The sequence below is a fragment of the Adiantum capillus-veneris genome, chromosome 11 (genome assembly GCF_014529385.1).
Source record: "Adiantum capillus-veneris isolate H3 chromosome 11, ASM1452938v2, whole genome shotgun sequence".
Taxonomy (NCBI): Eukaryota; Viridiplantae; Streptophyta; class Polypodiopsida; order Polypodiales; family Pteridaceae; genus Adiantum; species Adiantum capillus-veneris.
The window spans coordinates 95,046,103-95,067,283 of record NC_140941.1 but is presented as its reverse complement, the minus strand read 5'-3'; the positions used below and the strand labels follow the sequence as shown (position 1 = coordinate 95,067,283).

At 38.9% G+C, this 21,181-nt stretch overlaps 1 protein-coding gene across 3 annotated transcripts in view; it reads right to left on the bottom strand.

Annotated features, from left to right (window-relative positions):
- LOC147447681 (nudix hydrolase 19, chloroplastic-like) overlaps window positions 1–1,749 on the bottom strand; it is a 32,804-nt gene extending 31,055 nt beyond the window's left edge. The window contains exons 1-4 of one of the 3 annotated variants that reach the window (XM_086523407.1): window positions 700–1,749; window positions 441–581; window positions 242–346; window positions 8–107 (exon numbers count right to left, since the gene is read on the bottom strand). In XM_086523407.1, coding sequence (XP_086379533.1) covers window positions 8–107; window positions 242–346; window positions 441–581; window positions 700–1,269 — 916 coding nt within the window. In that variant the 5' untranslated portion in view covers window positions 1,270–1,749. The remainder of the gene's footprint in view (window positions 1–7; window positions 108–241; window positions 347–440; window positions 582–699) is intronic. The other 2 variants (XM_086523406.1, XM_086523405.1) reach the window with 2 other exon arrangements.
- Window positions 1,750–21,181: the final 19,432 nt, after the last annotated feature.

The window sequence follows — 21,181 nt, the reverse complement described above, 5'->3', positions numbered from 1 at the left end:
TGCTTACCAGGCCATGGTTGTGAGCTGTGATACAAAATTTCACCAACTTCAATCCCAACTTCCTCTCTTGTCTCACGCCTCACCGCCTCCTCTAAACTCTCTCCTGGCTGAAACATGGAGGACAAATACCTCACCACCATCCATCAGAAAAAGGGTTTCAACATGATCTACTCCTTTAAATGTGAGAGAAATAGCAACAAGGTAGAAGAAGTCAATCATAAGCAGCCAAAACAACTCCCACCTCAATAAATCCAGCAAGGCAACTCCACATGCGTGGAACAAATCGTGATTGCCGTCCTAATACTACGCGGTCCCTCTCTTTGTCAATCACCAGCATAATTACCACCTATAATCAACAGTACAATATGTCATATTATCACCTGGATTTAAAGACTGATTCAATATGCTTTCAAAACTGTGGGAACAAGAAGAAACTGCACAGGATCAAGGCGCGGGTACAGCTTCTTTTTACAAAGCTCATTCACACACTGTCTTCGTCTCCCAGCCTCTTTTAGAACGGTTGTGTTGCCACACCGTCCACAAAACCTTGATTGGGTATGCCAATCCAGCATCGCTCTTGCCTGCAGGAATATTCACCTGAATAAGCACAGAGTTTTGCAGCAATACACCTTATCTTTGCAAAATTGCAAGAAACTGCATATATTCAAAGCCAGAGAGAACTCGGAAAGAAGTACATACATGGCCTGCAATTGAGAGTTCTTCCAAGGTGGGTTTATCAGACCAATCAGTGCCTGTCATGAGTAGCCGAAGGTCAACGAAGCCAACTCTGGCATCAGACGATGGGAGTTCCCAAGCCTTCGACAAACCTTGCAACCACTTTGCATCCTGTGCAATCTTATCAGCAGTACCACTAAATATTGGATATGGAGAAACATCCAGAGCACAAAAGGTTACACCATCTCTGTCACCGAGATATACAAGTCGATCATGAGACAAAATCCCATGGCTAAAATCAATAGAAATCCGCTTTTCCTCCTCGTCTAGATTCTGCTGCTCTGCTAAGAAAGTATTCACTGCTTGTTGTGAAGATAACAAGGCATTGTGACAAACTCCAAAATTCTGCCAAGCAAGCCGCCAAATCTGTCCACCTTGAGGCAGCACTACTGAGGATATTAACGGCTTTCCCTCCAGCAAGGGCAATACACGCAACGAACCTGCTGATTCTGCTTCGCTTAAATCAGCTATGCTAAGATTTCCACGCTTGTCTGAAATGATGGGATTTCCTGCAAAGGCATGATGAGCAATCATGGTGTCTATGCTCGGTTTCTCCCTTGCAGACACGAAGGTGTTAAGACGTTAAGCCAATGTGCTGTGGTAGGATGAAATCAAGGTGACAGGAAAGTGGTGGCTATGGACATGTATGGCTGTTGCCTCTGCAGTTTAGTGAGAAAGGACTGCTTCATGCACATGCATCAGCCTCCCATGCGGGTCGTGATTTGTCCGAGAGTGCTTCTAGCTGCAAAGAGCTTGCCCTTTTTTGAAGACGCAAAATATACACAGGACCTGTGGATTTCTACAAGGTTGGTTCCGTGGATGCTGCAAACTCTCTGCGAATAGAAGAGGAAGACGATCACCAAATAACTGCAGCTATGGCAGCCCCCGGATGGCTATGTCGAGTAAACAAGAGATGGAGAGTTGCGAAGCGTAACCTGCTCTCGTATGTAGATCCTCACAAAGTTGAGGACTGCTGTTTGTCAAAATTGCTACTTTTCCCTCAAGATATTGTCCCAGAAGTCAACAATCTATACCATCAATGGCATTCCTCAATCCATTTTGTCGTCCAAAATAAGCTCTCTTATTGCTTAAGCCTGCCCTAGGAAATAAGCACTCTACGAATTAGTCATTGAAAAATTTGGCAATTGCTTTTAATTCTCTCTCTCATTTTGGCCTACCATGAGCAAGGCTTTGCAAATCGCTTTATGGTGTCACCTTCTTGTTCGAGTTTTGGCATCTCAAGTGAACTGCCCAATGTGATCCCTTTATTTAGCTTGGCTTTTAGGTATTTATTTTACTTATTTGTCAAAGTCTGGGTAGGGCAATTTACTAAGGTTGTTGTATAAGCAAACCTCAATCCCCCATTGTATTCACATCAGTTATTCATTGCCAAAGTTGGTTGGTGGTCCAGGAGTCTCTCTCTCTCTCTCTCTCTCTCTCTCTCTCTCTCTCTCTCCAATTGGTCTCTGCGCTTTTGCATCGCCGACTTTGACACTTCTAACGAGTAGCCACTCATTTAGCTGAAATAATACAATTCTCTTCTTTGCCCATTTTAGAAGTACAAGTTTGAGAGAGACCTCTGATGAGAGAGTCGTTAGTATCAAGTGGCTCCTATCATTGCTTTTATGTCATCTCCAGATTTGTGATACTTATTGCAATAGCATTCTCTTCGTCCTCCAGATGTAGATTGGGAAATCTTGGAGGGTTTCTGCATATTCAAATTGTGGTTGACTTGCACCTCTCTTCGTATGATCTTCTACCTCAACCAAAGCTACCACCTCCTCCTCTGGCTTATGCATACGCCCATCACTCTAGGGTAATCCTTATTTGTGTATTAGCATTATCTTTGTATTAGCACACATAGTAAACTACTTCTTGTGTTGTGTTCTCTTGAGCTTCACTTGATGTTCTTCATCTTTGCATGCTTACAATCGCATTTTCTAGCAATTGGTATCAGTCGACATATATGGCCACGTTGTTAACACCATTCCGGCTAAGGTTCTTTGATTGAGGTGATTTTTAATGAGCATTCATAGAACGACATAATCTTTGACGAGGATCTTTGATCTTGGGGCAATCAAAAATTGATTCAAGCTCATCTCAACCTCTATGCACTATTGGCAGTACTATGCAAGAGATTTTGTCCTTTTGTGAAGGTTTCCAACATTCCAAATTTCTACAAAACAAGAACTTTGTAGACTACTACGGGTTGTGCTATACAACACATGTTGGTTTTGTGCAATTCTTCCACTACACATGCAACTTTTGTGTTAGGTGCAATCACTGGCCATGATTGCCAACAATGTTGTTTTTCGCATGCTCTCTCCTAAGGACAAATTGGATGGGGACAACTACCCACTTTGGGCATACATGGTGCAACATGTCCTTGTTGCAAAGGGCGTTTAGGAACATTGTGTGTGGTTATGATGTAAGACCACGTTTTGTGGATGATAGTTCAAGTTCAAACAGTTTTGTTGTTAGAGTTTTTTTGTAGGCACATTGGAATGATAAGGACGTGTAGGCTCATCTATTGATTACACTTTCTATTATGCGTCCTATTACTCAAACATTCTCTTAGCATGAACAATAAAACTTACATGGGATATAGTAGTTTCTCAATATGTAGGTTCAAATTTGGCAAAAATTGCTTATCTATGTAAAGAGCTAGGGTCCATGTTTATGCACGAGGAGGATGATATGGATGTGTTCTTAAGGAGATTAAAGATCTTCATGAGTACTTAATTGCCATTGCTGAGGTCATTTGAGATTGTACTCTTGTGCAGACAGTCCTTCGTGCTTTGCTAGATTCTTATAAGACTTATTCCTCAACCTTTATGCTTGTGACAAAGAATAAACATGATGATGTAAAGTTTGACGTCCTTGTCATTCTATTGCTTTAGAAGTCCCACTCTAGAACAAATAGAGCTAAGAAGCGTGTTGTTTGAACAAGCATTCACAACCACACACGAAAGGAGGAATACCATTGTTGCCACCTTCAAAGTTTTCTGCAAGTAGTAAGCCTACCCACGTAGTTGTTGCTTCTTTAAATAGCAATAAGTTTGAGAAGTCTAACGATAGAATTTATATACGATGATAAGACTGAAAAGAGCAGGCTAGAGGTAGTGTAAACCTTATTGTGATAGTAAATTGGGTGCACCTTTGTCTAGTTGTACTCCTCACCATGTCTTATACATCATGTTGTAATGCTTTGGTGTGTTGAGTGTGTACAACGAGGAGGAAGAACCATTTGCCATTTGATGAAGCTGAAGGAGTGTGAGTGTGGATGCGTATGTGCAATGCGAAAGAGAAGTATAGAATGTACGGTGGAGTCTATAGTGAGATAATGCTCACTAACTCCTTATCCTTATTCAATATAAAAATAAAGTTAGCTATGAGTTAATATGGGTGTGTCCGGCCCGGCTGACCATATTGATCGTTACCCCAAAAACCTCCTACTTAACGGCTAATGTGACTTAAGTGGAGTAAAATAAAACTGTGTACAAAAACATGTACAATTAGTGAAGCATGACATTAGCTTCACCCTACACCCTACACCCACCAGCTCTATGCAATGTGTAAAACACTCCACAAATAAGCTCTTCGTGAGAGCATCCGCATGGTTGTCATCTATATAGACCTTGACAAGCTTGATCTTTTTATCGATCAAGACATCCCATATGAAGTGATATGTGTTTTGTTTTGGAATGAAACAAGGGATTCTTTGCCAAATAATGGCATTCTAACTATCACAATACAGCAATGGAATTTGTCAAGTTCCCTTGTCCAGATTTTACACTAAATGTGCCAACCACAATGCTTCCTTGGTGGCATCTGACATTGCAACATACTCAGCCTCTGTAGTGGAAGAGGACATACAATTATGAAGACTTGATCTCCAAGAAATAGACCCTCCAAGAAACATGAAAATATAGCTAGAAGTAGATAGACTTCATGTTGTCTACATTCCCTGCATAATCTGCATCTACCTATCCAACCAGAGATGCATCACTATCCCAAAGCATAAGCACTTGCTCATCATATCTTTCAAGTACCTAAGGATATGTTCCACTACATCCCAATGTTTCTTGCCAAGGTTAGCCAATGATGGCTCACACTCCCATTGGCCTCGTAGCCACCATAGCATACATGAAATAGCTTATGCCAAGGAATACAAATTATTAGCCATCTTGGCCTTCTCAAATCATATGTGGAAGAATAATTCTTGCTAAGCTTCAAATATGCTAACATGGGGGTATTTGATTCCTTCTCCCCGTGTATATTGAAATGTTGCAAGACCTTCTGAAAGTACGACTCTTGGGAAAGCTCAAGAATACCCTTTGACCTATCACGCTTAATATGCATGCCAAGAAAGTGACTAGCTTCTCCCAAATCCTTCATGGAAAATTCTAACTCGAAATTTTGCTTTGGATTTGTAATCTTGTGAGTGTTCCTCTGAATGATTAGCATGTAATCAACATATAACACAAGAAGAATAAGTGATCCATCATTGAGGTCCTTTGTGAATAACAGTTATCTTTGTGACTTTGTTGAACAATCAGAGCTTAATTAAAAGCTTACTTTACATCTTACAAAATCCTCTATATCATGTGCAATCAGAGCTTAATAAAAAGCCCACTTTACACATTCTATGGATTGGAATAAATCTACCCCTCTTTCTTCATAAACTTGTAAATTTTTTGAAATTTGAATTAAAATGCCCCTCCCATAAGTATAAATCTGTAACTAATATGCACAAGTGAAAATATTTCGTCAAAATCTACACCTTTTTATTGCTTGAAACCTTTAGCTATGGCTTTAGACTTGTACTTAAGCTTTGGATCTCATGATGCATACTTTTTCTTGTAAACCCATTTGCAAGGTAACATTATCTTGCATGCATGCAATCTAACCAATTTTCAATTCTCATTAATTGAAAATCAAATCGTATTCTAATTGCATTGTTTTATCTCACTTGTCTTTATCATCCATTTGCATGGCTTCTTGGAAACAAGATAGTTCCCCACAATCGGCTAGCATAAGATAATTTGAACCTGGCTAAGAATGCTCATGCAGATTTGAGGCTTAATTGGAGCATTTCAATCCTTGACTACTAGTCTCGACTCTCTCTAGAGCATTTTTAGTGGAAGACTCCTCACCAGACTGCTAATTTTTTATCAAATTTTGAGGCGACATCCTCGAATGTGACTCTCATGTACTCTACCTCTTTGATAGGCTTATCATGCATCTCGGACTCATTGAATACAACACTCGAACTTCTAATGATCTTACAATATTTTGGGTGCCAGAGATGATAACCCATCTCTCCATGTGCACCATAACCAATGAAGATACATGTGCATGACTTTGGTTCAAGTTGTCATCTTAGCTCTTTTGGCATGTACATATGACGCGCAACCAAAGATGTGTAAACGATCATAGTGTGGTTTCTTGCCTAGCCACAACTTGTTTAGAATCTAGTAGTTCAATGGCATTATGCATACTAAGTGATCTCTTTACAATGTGAACCAATGTTAAAATAGCCTCGACCCAAAAACCTCAAGTCAAGTTTTTTATAGAAAGCATAGTTGTGACCCTTTCCTAAATAATGAGATTCATTCTTTTAGCTATTCCATTTTAGGAAGGTGTGTGAGGTGTAAAATAAACTATCCCTCAGGCTAGCTTAGAGTTCTATAAATTCCTCGAAGACATATTCACCCTCATTATTAGTCTTTAAGCTTTCAAGTTTCTTGCTTAACTAATTTTTGACTAATGCAAGAAACTTCTGAAATGCATAGAAGGCCTTATGGTTCAAAGGATATTCCTACACCTTCCTAGTAGAATCATCTATGAATGTCACAAAATAGCTACCCCCCCTAGGTTGCTATGTACAACTTCTAGTGGCTCAAAATTCTTTTTACCCAATGACGAGTGTAAGACATAGTTTGTTTGCCATAAATGCAATGCTTACATACATAATAATCACTCAAACTCAACACAAGTAAGTAATCAAAATATGCTAGAGTCTTCATTCCTCGTGGATCATATGGCTTAATCGGCTATTCCACAACTCAGTAAACGGAATCTCAGCTATAGAGATAAAATCAACTTTTACATAAGACACATGCATGGAGTAAAGAGTACCATGCTTATGATCTTTGAGAACCACAAGAGTACCCTTCTTTATCATCCAAGATCTGTTCCCAAAGAGTGTAGTGTACCCCAAATCATCTAGCTGTACTCAAGCTCTTTGCTAGCTTAAGTACATGTTTGACATTGTATAGTATAAAACCCATGCCATTATTCCACACCAAATTGATCTCTCCAACACTATATCAAGCACATAAGAGTTTCCACAAGCTTCACTATGCCTAGAGTCTTTGCATAACTACAGAACCAATCTCTGTGCGGTATACCATGGAAGAAGTGGCATCTTGTGCGACAAGAGCATCCATGTTAAGATTTGCTATGAAAATCAAAATATTTGAAACATTGGTTTTAGGAGACTTAACCACACTAATCTCCTCAAGCTTAGTTTTTCCCTTTGTGTCACTATTAGAATTCTTCTCATCTTGAGAATTCTTTCGTTTTTTCTACCATGATCTACAATCCTTCACATGCCCTTTCTGTTGGCTATGATACCAATCTACATTGCTCATAGAACCATCAGATTTGCTGCAAAAATTCTGACAATGAAAAAATTCTTCCTCGCTGCTTCTGTGAGCTAGCAACATATGCATCACCACCTTTGGTAGGATCAATGATTTCCTATGAATCTCTTCAGTGAGCAGAGTACCAATTACATAAATTGTAAACCAACTTGCCCTACATCTAAGAGTTACTTATGGTTGTGGATAAAGTGTGTCATGAGGAAGGTAAAAAGCATAACAAGATGATAGACTTCATCTTTTTGTCAAAATCGAGTCATGTGATGTCAACTAACTAAAGATTATATTGAACTCATTTAAGTGTCCAAAAACTATGCCGCCTTCTTGCATACGAAGTGTATTGCACAATTTATCCCATAAGGCTTTAGAAGTATCTTCACGAACAATAGTTAAATACGACAACTCTGCAAGATGTAAATGAATAGTGGATCTACCTTTGACATCAAGAACTTTCCACTATGCATATGTGCTTGTATAGCCATCACCCTCTTGGCACTCAAACACTGGATCTAACTGACCTTTCTAGATCAAGATGTTCTAAATTCTCTCTTTCAATATGGAAAAGTTTGTACCATCAAATTCTTGATGTTATAGATGTCTTTCTCAAAAGAAGAGGCCATAACTACAAGAGGTAAACACTATGTCAAGAAGACCAACTTTATGACAAGAATCCTTGGAAAATTTTGAAAGAGTTTCCCCTATAATTGGAGAAAAATCTAAACTCAAAATGAAAGAAAACTTTCTTAAAATCAAAGACTAATGCATAAAGAGTATGACTAACTAGCTTGTGCATAAGTTGATCATTGAACTCGTCCAAATAAACTGTCAACACAGGGTCAACAACATCTAGTCCTCTCTATACATAACCTATGGTGAGATCACTTCCAAAAAGGGGTGCTCCAAAAAAACTATATCACCAGAGGGATTTTAACATTGAAGAATCCCCAGGTCAATCCTCACCACGACCCTCCAAAGGCTCAACAGATCGAAACTCAGCAATGATTATCTTTTGAACCAAGCCTCAAAAATGGTCAGGACTATCGTAAGTGCCAAAGAATGGCTTTGCAAAAGCATACTATGGCAGTATCCACAACACAACATACATCAAACTATAATGACTCCTAATCATAACAAGAAATTGCACGCAAACAAATGCTAAATAATGCAAGTAGTAATGTCCAATTGCTACAAGGGTGTTGCTCTCAAGAGAGCTCATAACACTCAAAAGTGCATTCTATACGCATAAACCAATATGCATACTCCCACAGAAAAGCATAAACTAATGAAATAACCTGCCAAAGTGAATGCGGAAACCTATACTTGTATCCAACAATACATGTAATCTTATAACCTAAAGTGGAGTATGGTTGTAATAAACTATAGAGACAATCTTTTAGAGATAATCACACATGGCATATATATATGGCCAAAGAACGCATATAGCCAATCAAAGAATCCCGAAAAAAATGTAAAGATCCGCTAGATGCCTGTGACATTGTAAAAATCTCTTAACGGAGCAAAAATGATGCTCCCAACTTGTAAACCTACTCTCAATGTCAAATCCTGGTCTGACCCTTTGAGAAAGACAACTCGTACATGTGTGTATGAAAGAACTAACTCCACTTATGTATCAATGTCAAAAGACTCCTCCTCGATTGGGTCCACCAACTTTGGCCAAGACTCACTCTCTGTGTGTGTTCAAGATCCACACACTCTCTCTCTCTTGGCTCTCTCTGAGGGTGTCTTTGTTAGTACCAAGAACTTGTCTCCTCCTCGTGATTGGGTGATATATAGGCTCATTCAAGCTTCAAAATAGCTATCAAAAAGATATATTTTGATGTGCTGCTCGGACGGATATTTGAGGGCAAAAACAACTTTGAAAGGGGGATAAAACTCTATGACACATGTTGGGATTACTCATGGGATGACGAGCGTGTTGCGATAACAATCAAAACCAAAATCCACCTTGAAAGTGCATGTGCGGGCACGTGCAAAAATGCTCAACCCTCAAACTCACTTGCACTCTATTCCTTGTGCCACACAATTTTTTGAAATTGTGAGCTCTGCTCCTTGTGCCTAGAAGTGCTTGTTGTGTGAGCCCTTCACTTGCTACACTCTCTGTGCAATATATAGTATATATTTTTTATTTTAATTATCTCTATGTGTACTTCACCTAAGGCAACAAGCCTTAGCTATAATTGGAGAGGAAGGTCACTCGAGAAAGGAGAGCACTGCCATAGCCAAGCTTTGATACCAGTTTGAAAGGAGTGCATATGTGTGCGTGCAGGAAGGAAGAGGAGTATACAATGTATGTTGTCTATAGTGAGATAACATTCACTGACTTTTTATTCATATTTGATATAAAAATATGGTTACATATGAGTAAGTATGGGTGTGTCTTTGGCTGGCCATATTGATCGTTACCCCAACAGAAGCACAAAATTTAGAGGACTGGTTGGTTATAATGATCTAAGTATGATTCTATTGTGAACAAAGGCACAAGGTCTTTATGTGACTTGCCTACGGGCAAAAAAGCCATTGGTACTAAGTGGGGTTTTAAGTTGAAACATAAACTCGATGGTAGCCACATATCTTTTGATAAGGCTAGACTTGTGGCAAAAGAGTACGCTAAAGAGAAGGGCATGATTTTGATGAGAATTTTGCTCCCACTTGTTGTATGACTACCATTCATAGTATTTGTGCATTGGCAAATTCTGTTGTGCAAAATTGAGTTTCTTGATTTCAAGCACAATTGGCCTTTATTCTTGCAAAAGAACTACTCCAATAACTTAATTTAACAGCATCTGTTTCTGACACAAAAGGTTTCATTGGATGCACAATAAATAAGATGGGTGTAGTAGCTAGAGTGACCTTAAGTGTGTCGAAGTTGTGCTATTGAGATTCTCCTCGATGAAATGCTTGGCCCTTGGCTTTTAGTTGGTCCATCATAGGAACATCAACTTTGACATATTTGTTAACGAACCTAGTATAAAAACCTACAAATCCCAAGAAAATCTAGAGCTCTTCAATTTTCTCTATTGTTCATGCCTAAGAAAACACACACACACACACACACACACACACACACACACACATATATATATATATATATAGAGAGAGAGAGAGAGAGAGAGAGAATGTGTTACCATGCCTTGAGGCTTCAAGGATGCTCAAAACAGAGTAAGCTTTTGTATTCAACAAGGTGAGAAGTCACAAAGGCCTATTGACCCTTAAGGTTCAAAACCCTTTTCATTTGATGAGCACCTCATGGTAGTATATGAGGCTAGGCCTAAGGAGAGTAGGCATTTTGCAAGGCCATGGGTGGAAAATTCCACACGAAACCCTTTTGTATCTCAATCTACCTATAGAAGGTTGTCAACAACAAAAAAAAGTGGGACAAACTGATCGGTCTAGGTCAGTATTGTTAATTTTTGGATTAAGTATTCAAATCATGTTATGCAACTGGGATTGTCCAACTTTTCTTTCTTCTTATGTTCCCTAGTAATCAGCATACCATTTATCTACTACTACTTTTTGACCTTTGAATGTGTTGTGATAGTCACCATTGCTAATGAGATAACCAACTCTTGCCGGGCTCTTACTTAGAACACTAGCAATTATCAAATTGAATTCTAGCTTTCTTTATATTGCTTGGTTGTCTTAAGAGATAAGATGATGGAGTATGTAGCATCTTATTTTGCATAGTACCTTTTTTATTTGGCAATAAAAAAGAGACAAGGAGTAGAGAATACAACAAAATTTGCCCTTGTTTTCATGTTTAAAAGCTAATCTCGTGAAAGACAAAATAATATGAAACATATGTGTGTTATGAATAACATGTGAAAGTTCGAGCATTGCTAATTTGACCAATACAATCAACATGGTTCATCTCTCTCTCTCTCTCTCTCTCTCTCTCTCTCTCTCTCTCTCTCTCTCTCTCTCTGCCCCCCCCCCCCCCCCCCTGCCCAAAAAAAAAAAAAACCAAAAGTGAAGGGGATGTTCACTTACTACATTGTTCTTTTCAAAAGAATACATGTAGCTATATAAAGTTCCATTGATAATTTTCTTTGACAATATCTTGAAATGATTGACCATGAAGATGCTTGCTAACCCAACTCTTTGTTCACCTATACATTGGGCTATGTAGTGGACATATTTGATGCACTGTGTGTGCATCGTAGGGGGGCTTTGTTAATGCCATGGATAGGCTCTCTAGCCTTATTTCTCCACCTTTCATTTTTTGAAAAAAAAAAAGAGACATTCTCTCTTGCTTAACCATGTTACCATATACATGTGGTCATGATGTGTGTGAACACACTTAGGACCGTCAAGGGCATTTTTTCCCTCTTTAGGAGGTTTTCCTCCCCGTGCATTGTATATACACCCATCACTCTAGGGCTATCTATCTTTTCATTGCACACTAAGTAATACAATTCCTGTTGTGTGCCTTGAGCTTCCTTCATCTTCTCCAAGTTGTGTGTGTTTTCCTGCAACCCTAATTCCAACAATTGCTATCAGAGCAAGTCGCGTCCTCCCGAGATTAGTCGCCAGTAGCTCCAGCACATGCCTACTCACTTTCTCCATTTTCAGTGAGCTTTGACGAGCTTTCGCAGGTCGACAAAAATTTTGGGAGAGCTCGTATAGCTCAGTTTGCTCAGATTTTTGATTTGGGCTCGTTTCGACCTCCATTTCCACTACAGCCAGGTTTTGCACATGCAATTGTCTTTTTGTGAAAATTTCTTGTTAGTGCCAATTACTGCAGAACATGTCCCATATAGCCTACTGCGGGTTGTGCTATATAGTACGTGTTGGTCTCACTCAGTTTCTCCTCATTTTGGGCAGTTTTCACATCAGGTGCAGGCATTTTCCATGGCTAACAACAACACAAATGTGTTCAAGATGTTTGTTGCTGAGGACAGAATGGATGGGGACAATTACCCCTATGTGGGCTTACATGATGCAACATGTTCTTTAGTCAAAGGGTGTCTTGAATATTGTGCAGGGCATTGATGTACGTCCTGGTTCTGAGGCAATGTTGAGGATGTTGCAGGTCTTGTTGTAAGGATTGCTGATGTTAGAGTTTTTTTGCCTACGACAGAACAAGCTCATTGGGATGTAAAGGATGTGTAGGCTCATGCATTGATTGCGTTGTCTATGAAGCGCACCATTAGTCTGCACATTCGTTCAACGAAATTTGCAAAACAGGCTTGGCATATTCTAGTTGGTCTTTATGCAAGCCACATGAGGCAAAAATTGCATTGTTGCGTAAAGAGTTAGAGTCAAAGATTATGCATGAGGAAGATGATATGGACACTTTCCTTGCTGGTTTCAAGGATATCAATGAGCAACTTATTTCTGCAAGTGAAGTCATTTCAGACTGTTCTTGATGCCTTACCAGATTCTTACCAGACTTTTGCTAGTACTTGGAGAATTATGACCAAAGAAAATCCTGAAGTTGTCAAGTTTGATGCATTATGCACATTGTTGTTGCAAGAGTCAGTTTCTAAAAAGAACAAGACTAGACATCATGCAATTAAATAGGATTTTATTTCTGCTCAAAGTAAGGGTGGTAACAGCAATGCAGCCACTTCTTATGGTTCTTTTGCGAGTGGAAAATCACATGTTCCTAATGCTTCTGCTGGCTGCAATTCATCTGAAAATTCTGGTGATAAGGGCAAAAAGAAGATGCGTTGCCATTATTGTATAGCTAATAATCACTTGATCAAGCAATGTCCTAAGTTGAAGGCCAAAGAGCCTAAGAAGAAAGAGGGTGGTTCCACTGCAAATGCTAGTTCCACTACAAATGCAGCCATTGTTGAGTCTTCTTGAAAGGAGACTGTGATGTTCAACAAAGATGTCAGGGGATTTTGTGTTCACGAGAGGTAAGCCAGGTCAGCACCAAACTGCATTGTAAAAATACAATCCTGTTGTCCATGATGAATGCATGTCATCTGTTGCAGATTCACATGTGTGGTATTTTGACAGTGGTGCTATAAAGCACATTACCTCACATCGTGAATTGTTCACCTCTCTCGAGTCTGTCCCTCATGGGAATTCAGTCACTTGTGCCAACAATGTCTCTTATCCAGTTCAGGGAGTTGGAAAGATTGTGCTTATTTCTTCAAATGGTAGTTCTTTCACACTTGTTGATGCACTTTATGTACCTGAAATCAAGAAGAATCTTTTGTCTATATTTGCACTTGCTAGACTTGGACTTGTAGTCAAATTTGTGGATGACAGATGTACAATTCATGATCTCAGTTTTGGTGATGAAATTGTTGCATCTGGCCTTTTGTGCCGTGGGTTGTATAAGCTCACTTTGTATGACAAGTATGGACAAAATTTTGCAAATGTAGTTGCAGATTCAAGGGTTGTTTCAGACGCAAAACTGTGGCATGCACGTTTTGGGCATCTGAATTTTGTCAGTTTGCTGCGTTTGCAAAAATCTGATATGGTTGTTCTTTGCCGCCTCTTGAAGCACCTATCAAACATGTTTGTGAAGGCTGTATTTTGGGTAAAATGCAGCATGCTAAGTTTCCAAAGGATGGATCAGTTCGTGCTACATGTAGATTGCAACTTGTGCATAGTCACAAGGCAAGGCATCTATGCCCAAACCTTCTCCCTGCATGCATCCTGACGTTCTGACTAAGACTCTGTTGACAGCTAATGATGTTCTTCATCTCCTCTCTCCCACTCAGTCCCCTTTTGGGCCCAAGGCGACTACTACTTGAAGCCCTACACTTTGGGAACGGAGCCGATTGCAATACTGCTAGTTTGAATCACCATCAAAACACTATATAAAGGTGAGGTTGGCCATGTGCCTCTGACTACTCTTTGCATGGTGTTTGTGTTGGTATAAAGAGAGATTGAGAGTTTGTTTTGAAAGCTTGCCTACTGTCTAACCATGGAGCTTGTGGCAAAAGAGGGTGCTTCTCAGGTCCACTTTGTACCAAAAAAAAAAATTACTGGTTTTTTTGCACCAAGCGTTTTGGTTTTCATATGATATACAAAAAAGCGGATTGGCTTGATATTTAGCAACCATGCATTAGAAACCTGTCCGTATTATGTGTAGTTTTTTAACGCAGGTGATCTTTTCACTGTAATTGACTAAATTTTGTTGTTAGGCATAAAGGGTACTTAGACAAAAAAAAAAGGTTTGTATGGATTTATGATGGGCCGTTTTCACATGCCAGTTATATTGTATGATTGCACTGGTATAGGTTTTCATACACCAAGGCTTGGACTAGCATTTATGGAATTTTTTGCCATCTCTTTTGGTTTGGGATGACTGGCATTAGATAGTACCTGATTACTTCATGTACAGGCATGGCGATTTTCATGTGACCTTGGTTTTGTGCTCATTATTCCGCGTACTGAGTCAAAATGATTAGGATATTGCTACGGGGTTAGGGCACTAATGCCAATATAAGGAAATATACACCTAGGGTATAACTACATACTGACTAGGAATGTTGTGATAACTGTCAAAAAACAAGCGCTGAGTCCAACGAGCTTGTGACTGCATTTTAATGACGGGTTTTTTTGAGGAGTTGCTAGCATAATCATGGTGTCACATTGATGATAAAGTGCGCTATATAATATGAGTTACATTGCATACCATGATGGAGATGCCGTGACTAAACAGTCTGGATTTAATGGTTTTTTTCACTTTAGGCATGGCTTATCTACATCAGGTTGTACAAATTTCAATTTTTTAAACTCAAACTTAATGCAGAGGAGTTCATTTGTTTTGTTGAGTGCTTTTTTGTCTAAGCCAAGCAACTGAAAAACTGTTTAAAAGTATAGAACGACATTTTTTTATAGGGATTTATCTAAAGCTGAGAACAGAAGTTACTATGTTTTGGCTAATGGTTTTAAAGATGGAAGTGGAAAAGAGATGTACAACATTTATTTGATTAGTTTAGAAAAGTTGATTGACTAAAATTCACCACATTAAGTAAAACAATACCATAATTGCTATGTAAAATCTTGATGGAAAATGATTGAGAAGTAGGTACAAACTAAACTTTGAACTAATGGTGGTATTAAGTCACTTGATCAAAAGGGGTGGTGGCCTTCTAATCAAAACGTACATATGTAAATAACTATTTAAGGTACACTAAAAACTGGGTTATATAGAAACCATACATATAATAGCTACCATAATTCCAAGGGGTTATGGTTTTTTACAAGCTTTAAAGATTTTTTTACGAATTGAAATACATTTACACTTTGGACGTTTGTTTAAAGTAAAAAACTTGTAAGTTGGACATGGATAACAAGTGATATAGTCCGTTGACACCAATAAAACGCATTCAAGACTAACGTATCTATTGTCTTGATTGAATGGGTGCAGGTGAGGACTCTATCCTTTCTTGGAATTTTTTAGCTTGAAGCAAATGTCTGTCCATGATTACACTGGCTCGTACTACTTGGGAAGTACTTCTTTAATGGGTTATTATCATTGTATACTAGAATGAGGCCTCATTCTTATATACCATGTACAAAGATAATTCTAAGACTGAGTCGTTTTTGTACTAACCTTTGCCTTTTCTCTAAAGCAAGTTGTCTTTTGAATGTTAAAGTTCATTTATGTCTTATTATTTAAGTAAAAACAGCTACACACACGTTCTATACATAAGGTTTTTTCATTCTTTTTGGAAAAACCAGGACGCTGGCTTGGAAACTAGTCAGAATCTTAGTTCTAGGTTGAGGATTGTATACTCAAAATTCTGAAAGGAGAGTTCTTAGACAAAGGAGAACTCATTAAATCCCGCTTCAACCTTAACCTTATTGACCATTCCAAATGCTCTTCCAATACAGGACTATACATTTGGACAAAAGGGAACATGGAGTTTGCTAAAAGTAATCTTGACTTCTACATGGAACCTATTTGGAATGTTTTTAAACCATATGGTAAACGTGCTTGCAAATTTCTTGACCCTAAAGCATCATTCAAATCCAGCATTATGTGGTTTGACCATGGTATCTGGTTTATCCTCAACTATCTGGACCAACTCTTCCCTGACAAGCCAATGGACTTTCATCTATCCCTTATCTGTTCTTGGATAGGTGGCCAAGCTAAACAATTAGTGATTTCTCAGATTACTTTCAATATTTTTCGTGGGCTTATGCCGATCAAGAGTATTTGAATCCTGCATGGTTGATCAGCAGTTATAAGGACTTGCTAACAAGCCAATTTTAAGATGAAAGTGTGCCAAATGCAGCTCTAAAGGTCAGAAGAGGTCTTGGTAATGTTAAACAGTGAGTATGCTTGAAGTGGTCATAGCTAGGATTTTATTAATCCAAGTTGAAGTACTCAAAAAGCTCTACATGCCTGTCTTTACGGCTCGTCAATCGGAGCTACGGGTAAGAAGTTATGACAGTTTTAAGTTGAGTCAGTAGCAGATCCGTACCGGATTGAGCAACTGCAAATGAGGGAACAAAACTGGAATGAATGCATCAGGATGAAGTGCTCACTTTGTGGAGCAGGTCGGTCTTTTCAGATCGGCAATCGGAGTTTCGGTTGCCAAGATATTAGTCGTTAAAGATTCCGCCAAGATATTAGTCGTTAAAGATTCACCGGGGGCCGGCTCTGTACTAGTCGAGTCCGCTCGATTGGAGTGCCATCTGGGAGTTTTTGGGGTTCAACAGGCTTCTCTAGAATACAGTGCAATTAAAAGATCAATAAGTGCTCGAGGCGTTGTGTTTGGAATGTCATCTCTTGGAATGCAATGATTACGGGATAAACCCAACAGAGGCAGGGCTCAGAAATTGGTTATTTTGAGCAGATGCAAAAACAATCACTTATACTTGCATCTAAATGGCTGAGGCAATGTCCGCAAAACTGAAAAGGGCAACAAAAACTCACAATGACAATGCTAGTCGGTGGCTACTGTGGAGAAATTTGTTGAGCTAGGTGATGCTTTGCTCGATATGTATGCCTATCGGCCACTAGGAGTGCTTGGTATTGCTTTGATTAGGTGAAAATGCATGTCAAATGTGGTACCCTTACGAAGTTGAAGAGGCAAGTGAGCCAGTGTCCACCGCGCGATGGCCACCCAAGGGAATGGCCAAAAGGCCACCCTAAATTAAGAGGGGAGTAAATAAGTGGGAAAGGAAGGGAATAAAAGAAAAGAGGGTGTGCAGGCAGGAAGAAGGGACGCAGGGGAAGCGAGGAGGGCTCGCGCTGGGGATGTGGTTGCTCAGACGACGGTGCGCAAGAGAGGAACTTGGCTCAGCTACAATACCCAGTGCTGTCTGCTAGTATATTATGGGGTATTGTTTTACCTTTGAAAGGCATTTATCCAAATTATGCTTTAAGGGACCAGTCCCATATAGGAAAAGGAGGGGGGGGGGACCATTTTTTATTTATATATTTTGAGGGTTTGTGGTAAAGAATTCCTAAACCTGTCAAAAAGAGTCAGGTTTTTTTTTTACTAGGATTAAATACTAGCCGTAAGATTACTTAAGAGTGTGTGTGTACCCGCCCTGTCCCAAGCACCATACACAATGGGTCAATAGTAGGCCCATTGTGAATGGGCCTACTACCTAATTAGAGAAATGAGGTTAGTATGGTTAAAATGTAGGCCATGCCAGTCATTTTGAGAAAAACATTTTATGATTTTGTTAATTATGTCACTTCTCTTGAATCCATTAAGGAAAAATTTGTGATAAGTATCTTGATATCTTCCCATTCTAGGAAGCAGTTAGAGGAGGAGTACATAATTAAGTATTGGAGGTCGATGCAGGCACCAAGAGCAGCTTTATGTGGTCGATTATTGTTCTTTTTTATGAATTCAATGGGTGGGATATAAGTGGTGTGAATTCCTTCCTAGAAACCCGAGAGTAGGCTATTTTCCAAGCCAAGTTTTTGTATAAAAGAGTGGGATAGTTTGAACTTTTACCCAGACCTACTATAAACCAGTCATGTGAAACCTTTTGAAATTCAACAGCCAATTGTGGTGTGACACGTGTGCTTTTAATAAATAACCATTTATATGGTAAGAGCGAGATTTTTTGGAAAAAGCAATTTTCAACCAAATTTGGTAAGTCCAGTAGGACTGTCTTCTCCAGTCGGAGAGTACTGTCAAGGTGAGTTAGACAACTAAGTAAAGTTGATAGAGCAAGATATGGGTTTTTAGGAAAAGTGGGTATGTGGTTAAGTCCTTTAGCTAGAATTTTTCGGACGGTGGTATTCCTAACCAGATCAAGACTACAAGTACAGACATGCTTGCCATAAGTATCAAATCTTTATAAAAAGGGATACATTTATCACAAGCACAATCAAAGAGGCGATGAGTCCGACGAGCTTGTGACTGCATTTTAATGACAGTTTTTTTTGAGGAGTTGCTAGCATAATCATGGTGTCACATTGATGATAAAGTGCGATATACAATATGAGTTACATTGCATACCATGATGGAGATGCCGTGACTAAGCAGTCTGGATTACATGGTTTTTTTCACTTAAGGCATGGCTTATCTACACTAGATTGTACAAATTTCAAATTTTTTAACTCAAACTTAATGTAGAGGAGTTGATTTGTTTTGTTGAGTGCTTTTCTGTCTAAGCCAAGCAACTGAAAAACTGTTTAAAAGTATAGAACGACATTTTTCGAGGGATTTATCTAAAGTTGAGAACATAAGTTACTATGTTTTGACTAATGGTTTTAAAGATGGAAGTGGAAAAGAGATTTGCTGCATTTACTTGATTAGTTTAGGAAAGTTGTCTGACTAAAATTCACCACATTAAGTAAAACAATAACATAATTCTATGTAAAATCTTGATGGAAAATGATTGAGAAGTAGGCACAAAATAAACGTTGAACTAATGGTGGTATTAAGTCACTTGATCACAAGGGGTGGTGGCCTTCTAATCAAAATGATACATATGTAAATAACTATTTAAGGTATATTAAAAACTGGGTTATATAGAAACCATACATATAATAGCTATCAAGATTCCAAGGGTTATGGTTTTTTACAAGCTTTAAAGAATTTTCTACAAATTGAAATGCATTTACACTTTGGAAGTTTGTTTGAAGTAAAACAAGTTGTAAGTTGGACATGGATAACAACTGATATAGTCCGCTGACACCTGTAAAACGCATTCAGGACTAACATATCTGTTGTCTTGATTGAATGGATGCAGGTGATGACTCTTATTCTTTCAATAATATCTTCAATTATAGACCTACCAAATAAGGTCAAGGATATGTGGAATGCATGCATGCACCATGGAGAGCTCACTCTTGGAGGTATTCAAAAGAATCATCCAAAGAAGGACCTCACAAGGACCTTGTGCAGTGGAAAAAACAGTCGGTTTTGCTGAATTTTTAAAGATCACATACTCCCTGAATTTGAAAAGGTGATACAAACAAAAGTTGTAGCTCGTGAGCTGAACTTTCACCTCAAATTTTCTCATATTTGTTTGAGCTACGAGCTATGAACTAGGATTTTATTTGTGGACCCCAGTTTGCCCATGCTATGCAGCCACACTCCGTCTTCCACTTTATCATTTTCCTCTTTCACACACACCTCTCCACTCATCATCCCCACCTCTCTCACCACTCCTCTCTGCACCCTACTCACCTTCTTCTAAACCTTGAAGAATAAGAGAAACCATGGTGAACTCATGTTTCCTACACACACTTCCATTCCAAAATTGACCACCTAGTCTCATTTTTCCTCATCCATATTACCCATATCTATCAAAAAACCATAAAATTCAGCCTCTTCTCTTGAAAGATAGCATCATGGTGATTGATTACTCATATTCAATTACCTTGGCTCCCAAAGGAAGGTCAAGAGTGAAAAAAACGTACCGTCAAAGCTAGTGGACCGTCAACAAGCGTCAAAATTGACCCTACTCAAGACACTTGGAGCATCAACATTGTAAGAAATCCATGTTTTCTTACCTATTAAGAGTTTTTCCTTCCTTATTTGTATCCTACTTGGATACTCCCATTGTAAATATCCAATTCCATTTGTAAATCAATAAAATAACTAACTCTACTAATTTACTAACCCTAACCTACTATGAAAAGTCCTATCACCTCCACTTCTCTCCTCTCTCTCTTCTTCATCTATCCACACCAACTTCTTGATAATTCCAAGCAAAAGAAATTAGATAAGTGCTGAAAATCTAACCCAACCATGGTTAGAGGAGTAACCCTAGCCTTCAAAATTGCTATAAAAGGAGGGTGTAGCTAGCACAAAGAGAGAGCCATAAACAAGAGCCCTATGCTATAGCTTGAGAAGCCAAGGTTGATAATTCCAAGCAAAAGAAATTAGATAAGTGCTGAAAATCTAACCCAACCATGGTTAGAGGAGTAACCCTAGCCTTCAAAATTGCTATAAAAGGAGGGTGTAGCTAGCACAAAGAGAGAGCCATAAACAAGAGCACTATGCTATAGCTTGAGAAGCCAAGCTCAACCTCTCTAGAAGGAGCTCTTGAGTGGAAGCTCATTGTCGTATGCTTGTGCATGTGTTGTAATAGGGGTGATTAGCACGAGAACTCTATGCCATTGTAAGAGAGAGAGCGATCATTCAATTGAGAGTGGAAAATCTATCATTCCTCCTACTAGTGTAAGCCCAACATTTGCTGAATCAAGGAGGGTGGATTTGGACTAAGCTTGGATACTTTGTCTCTCTTCCAACGTGAAGTAATGGACAACAATGATGTGTAAGTGTCTTGGTGATATTTTTAGTTCTTGATAGCTTGTGTCTGGGTGTTGTCATCAATTTAGCCATAAATCCCACATATTGTAAGAGGGCGAC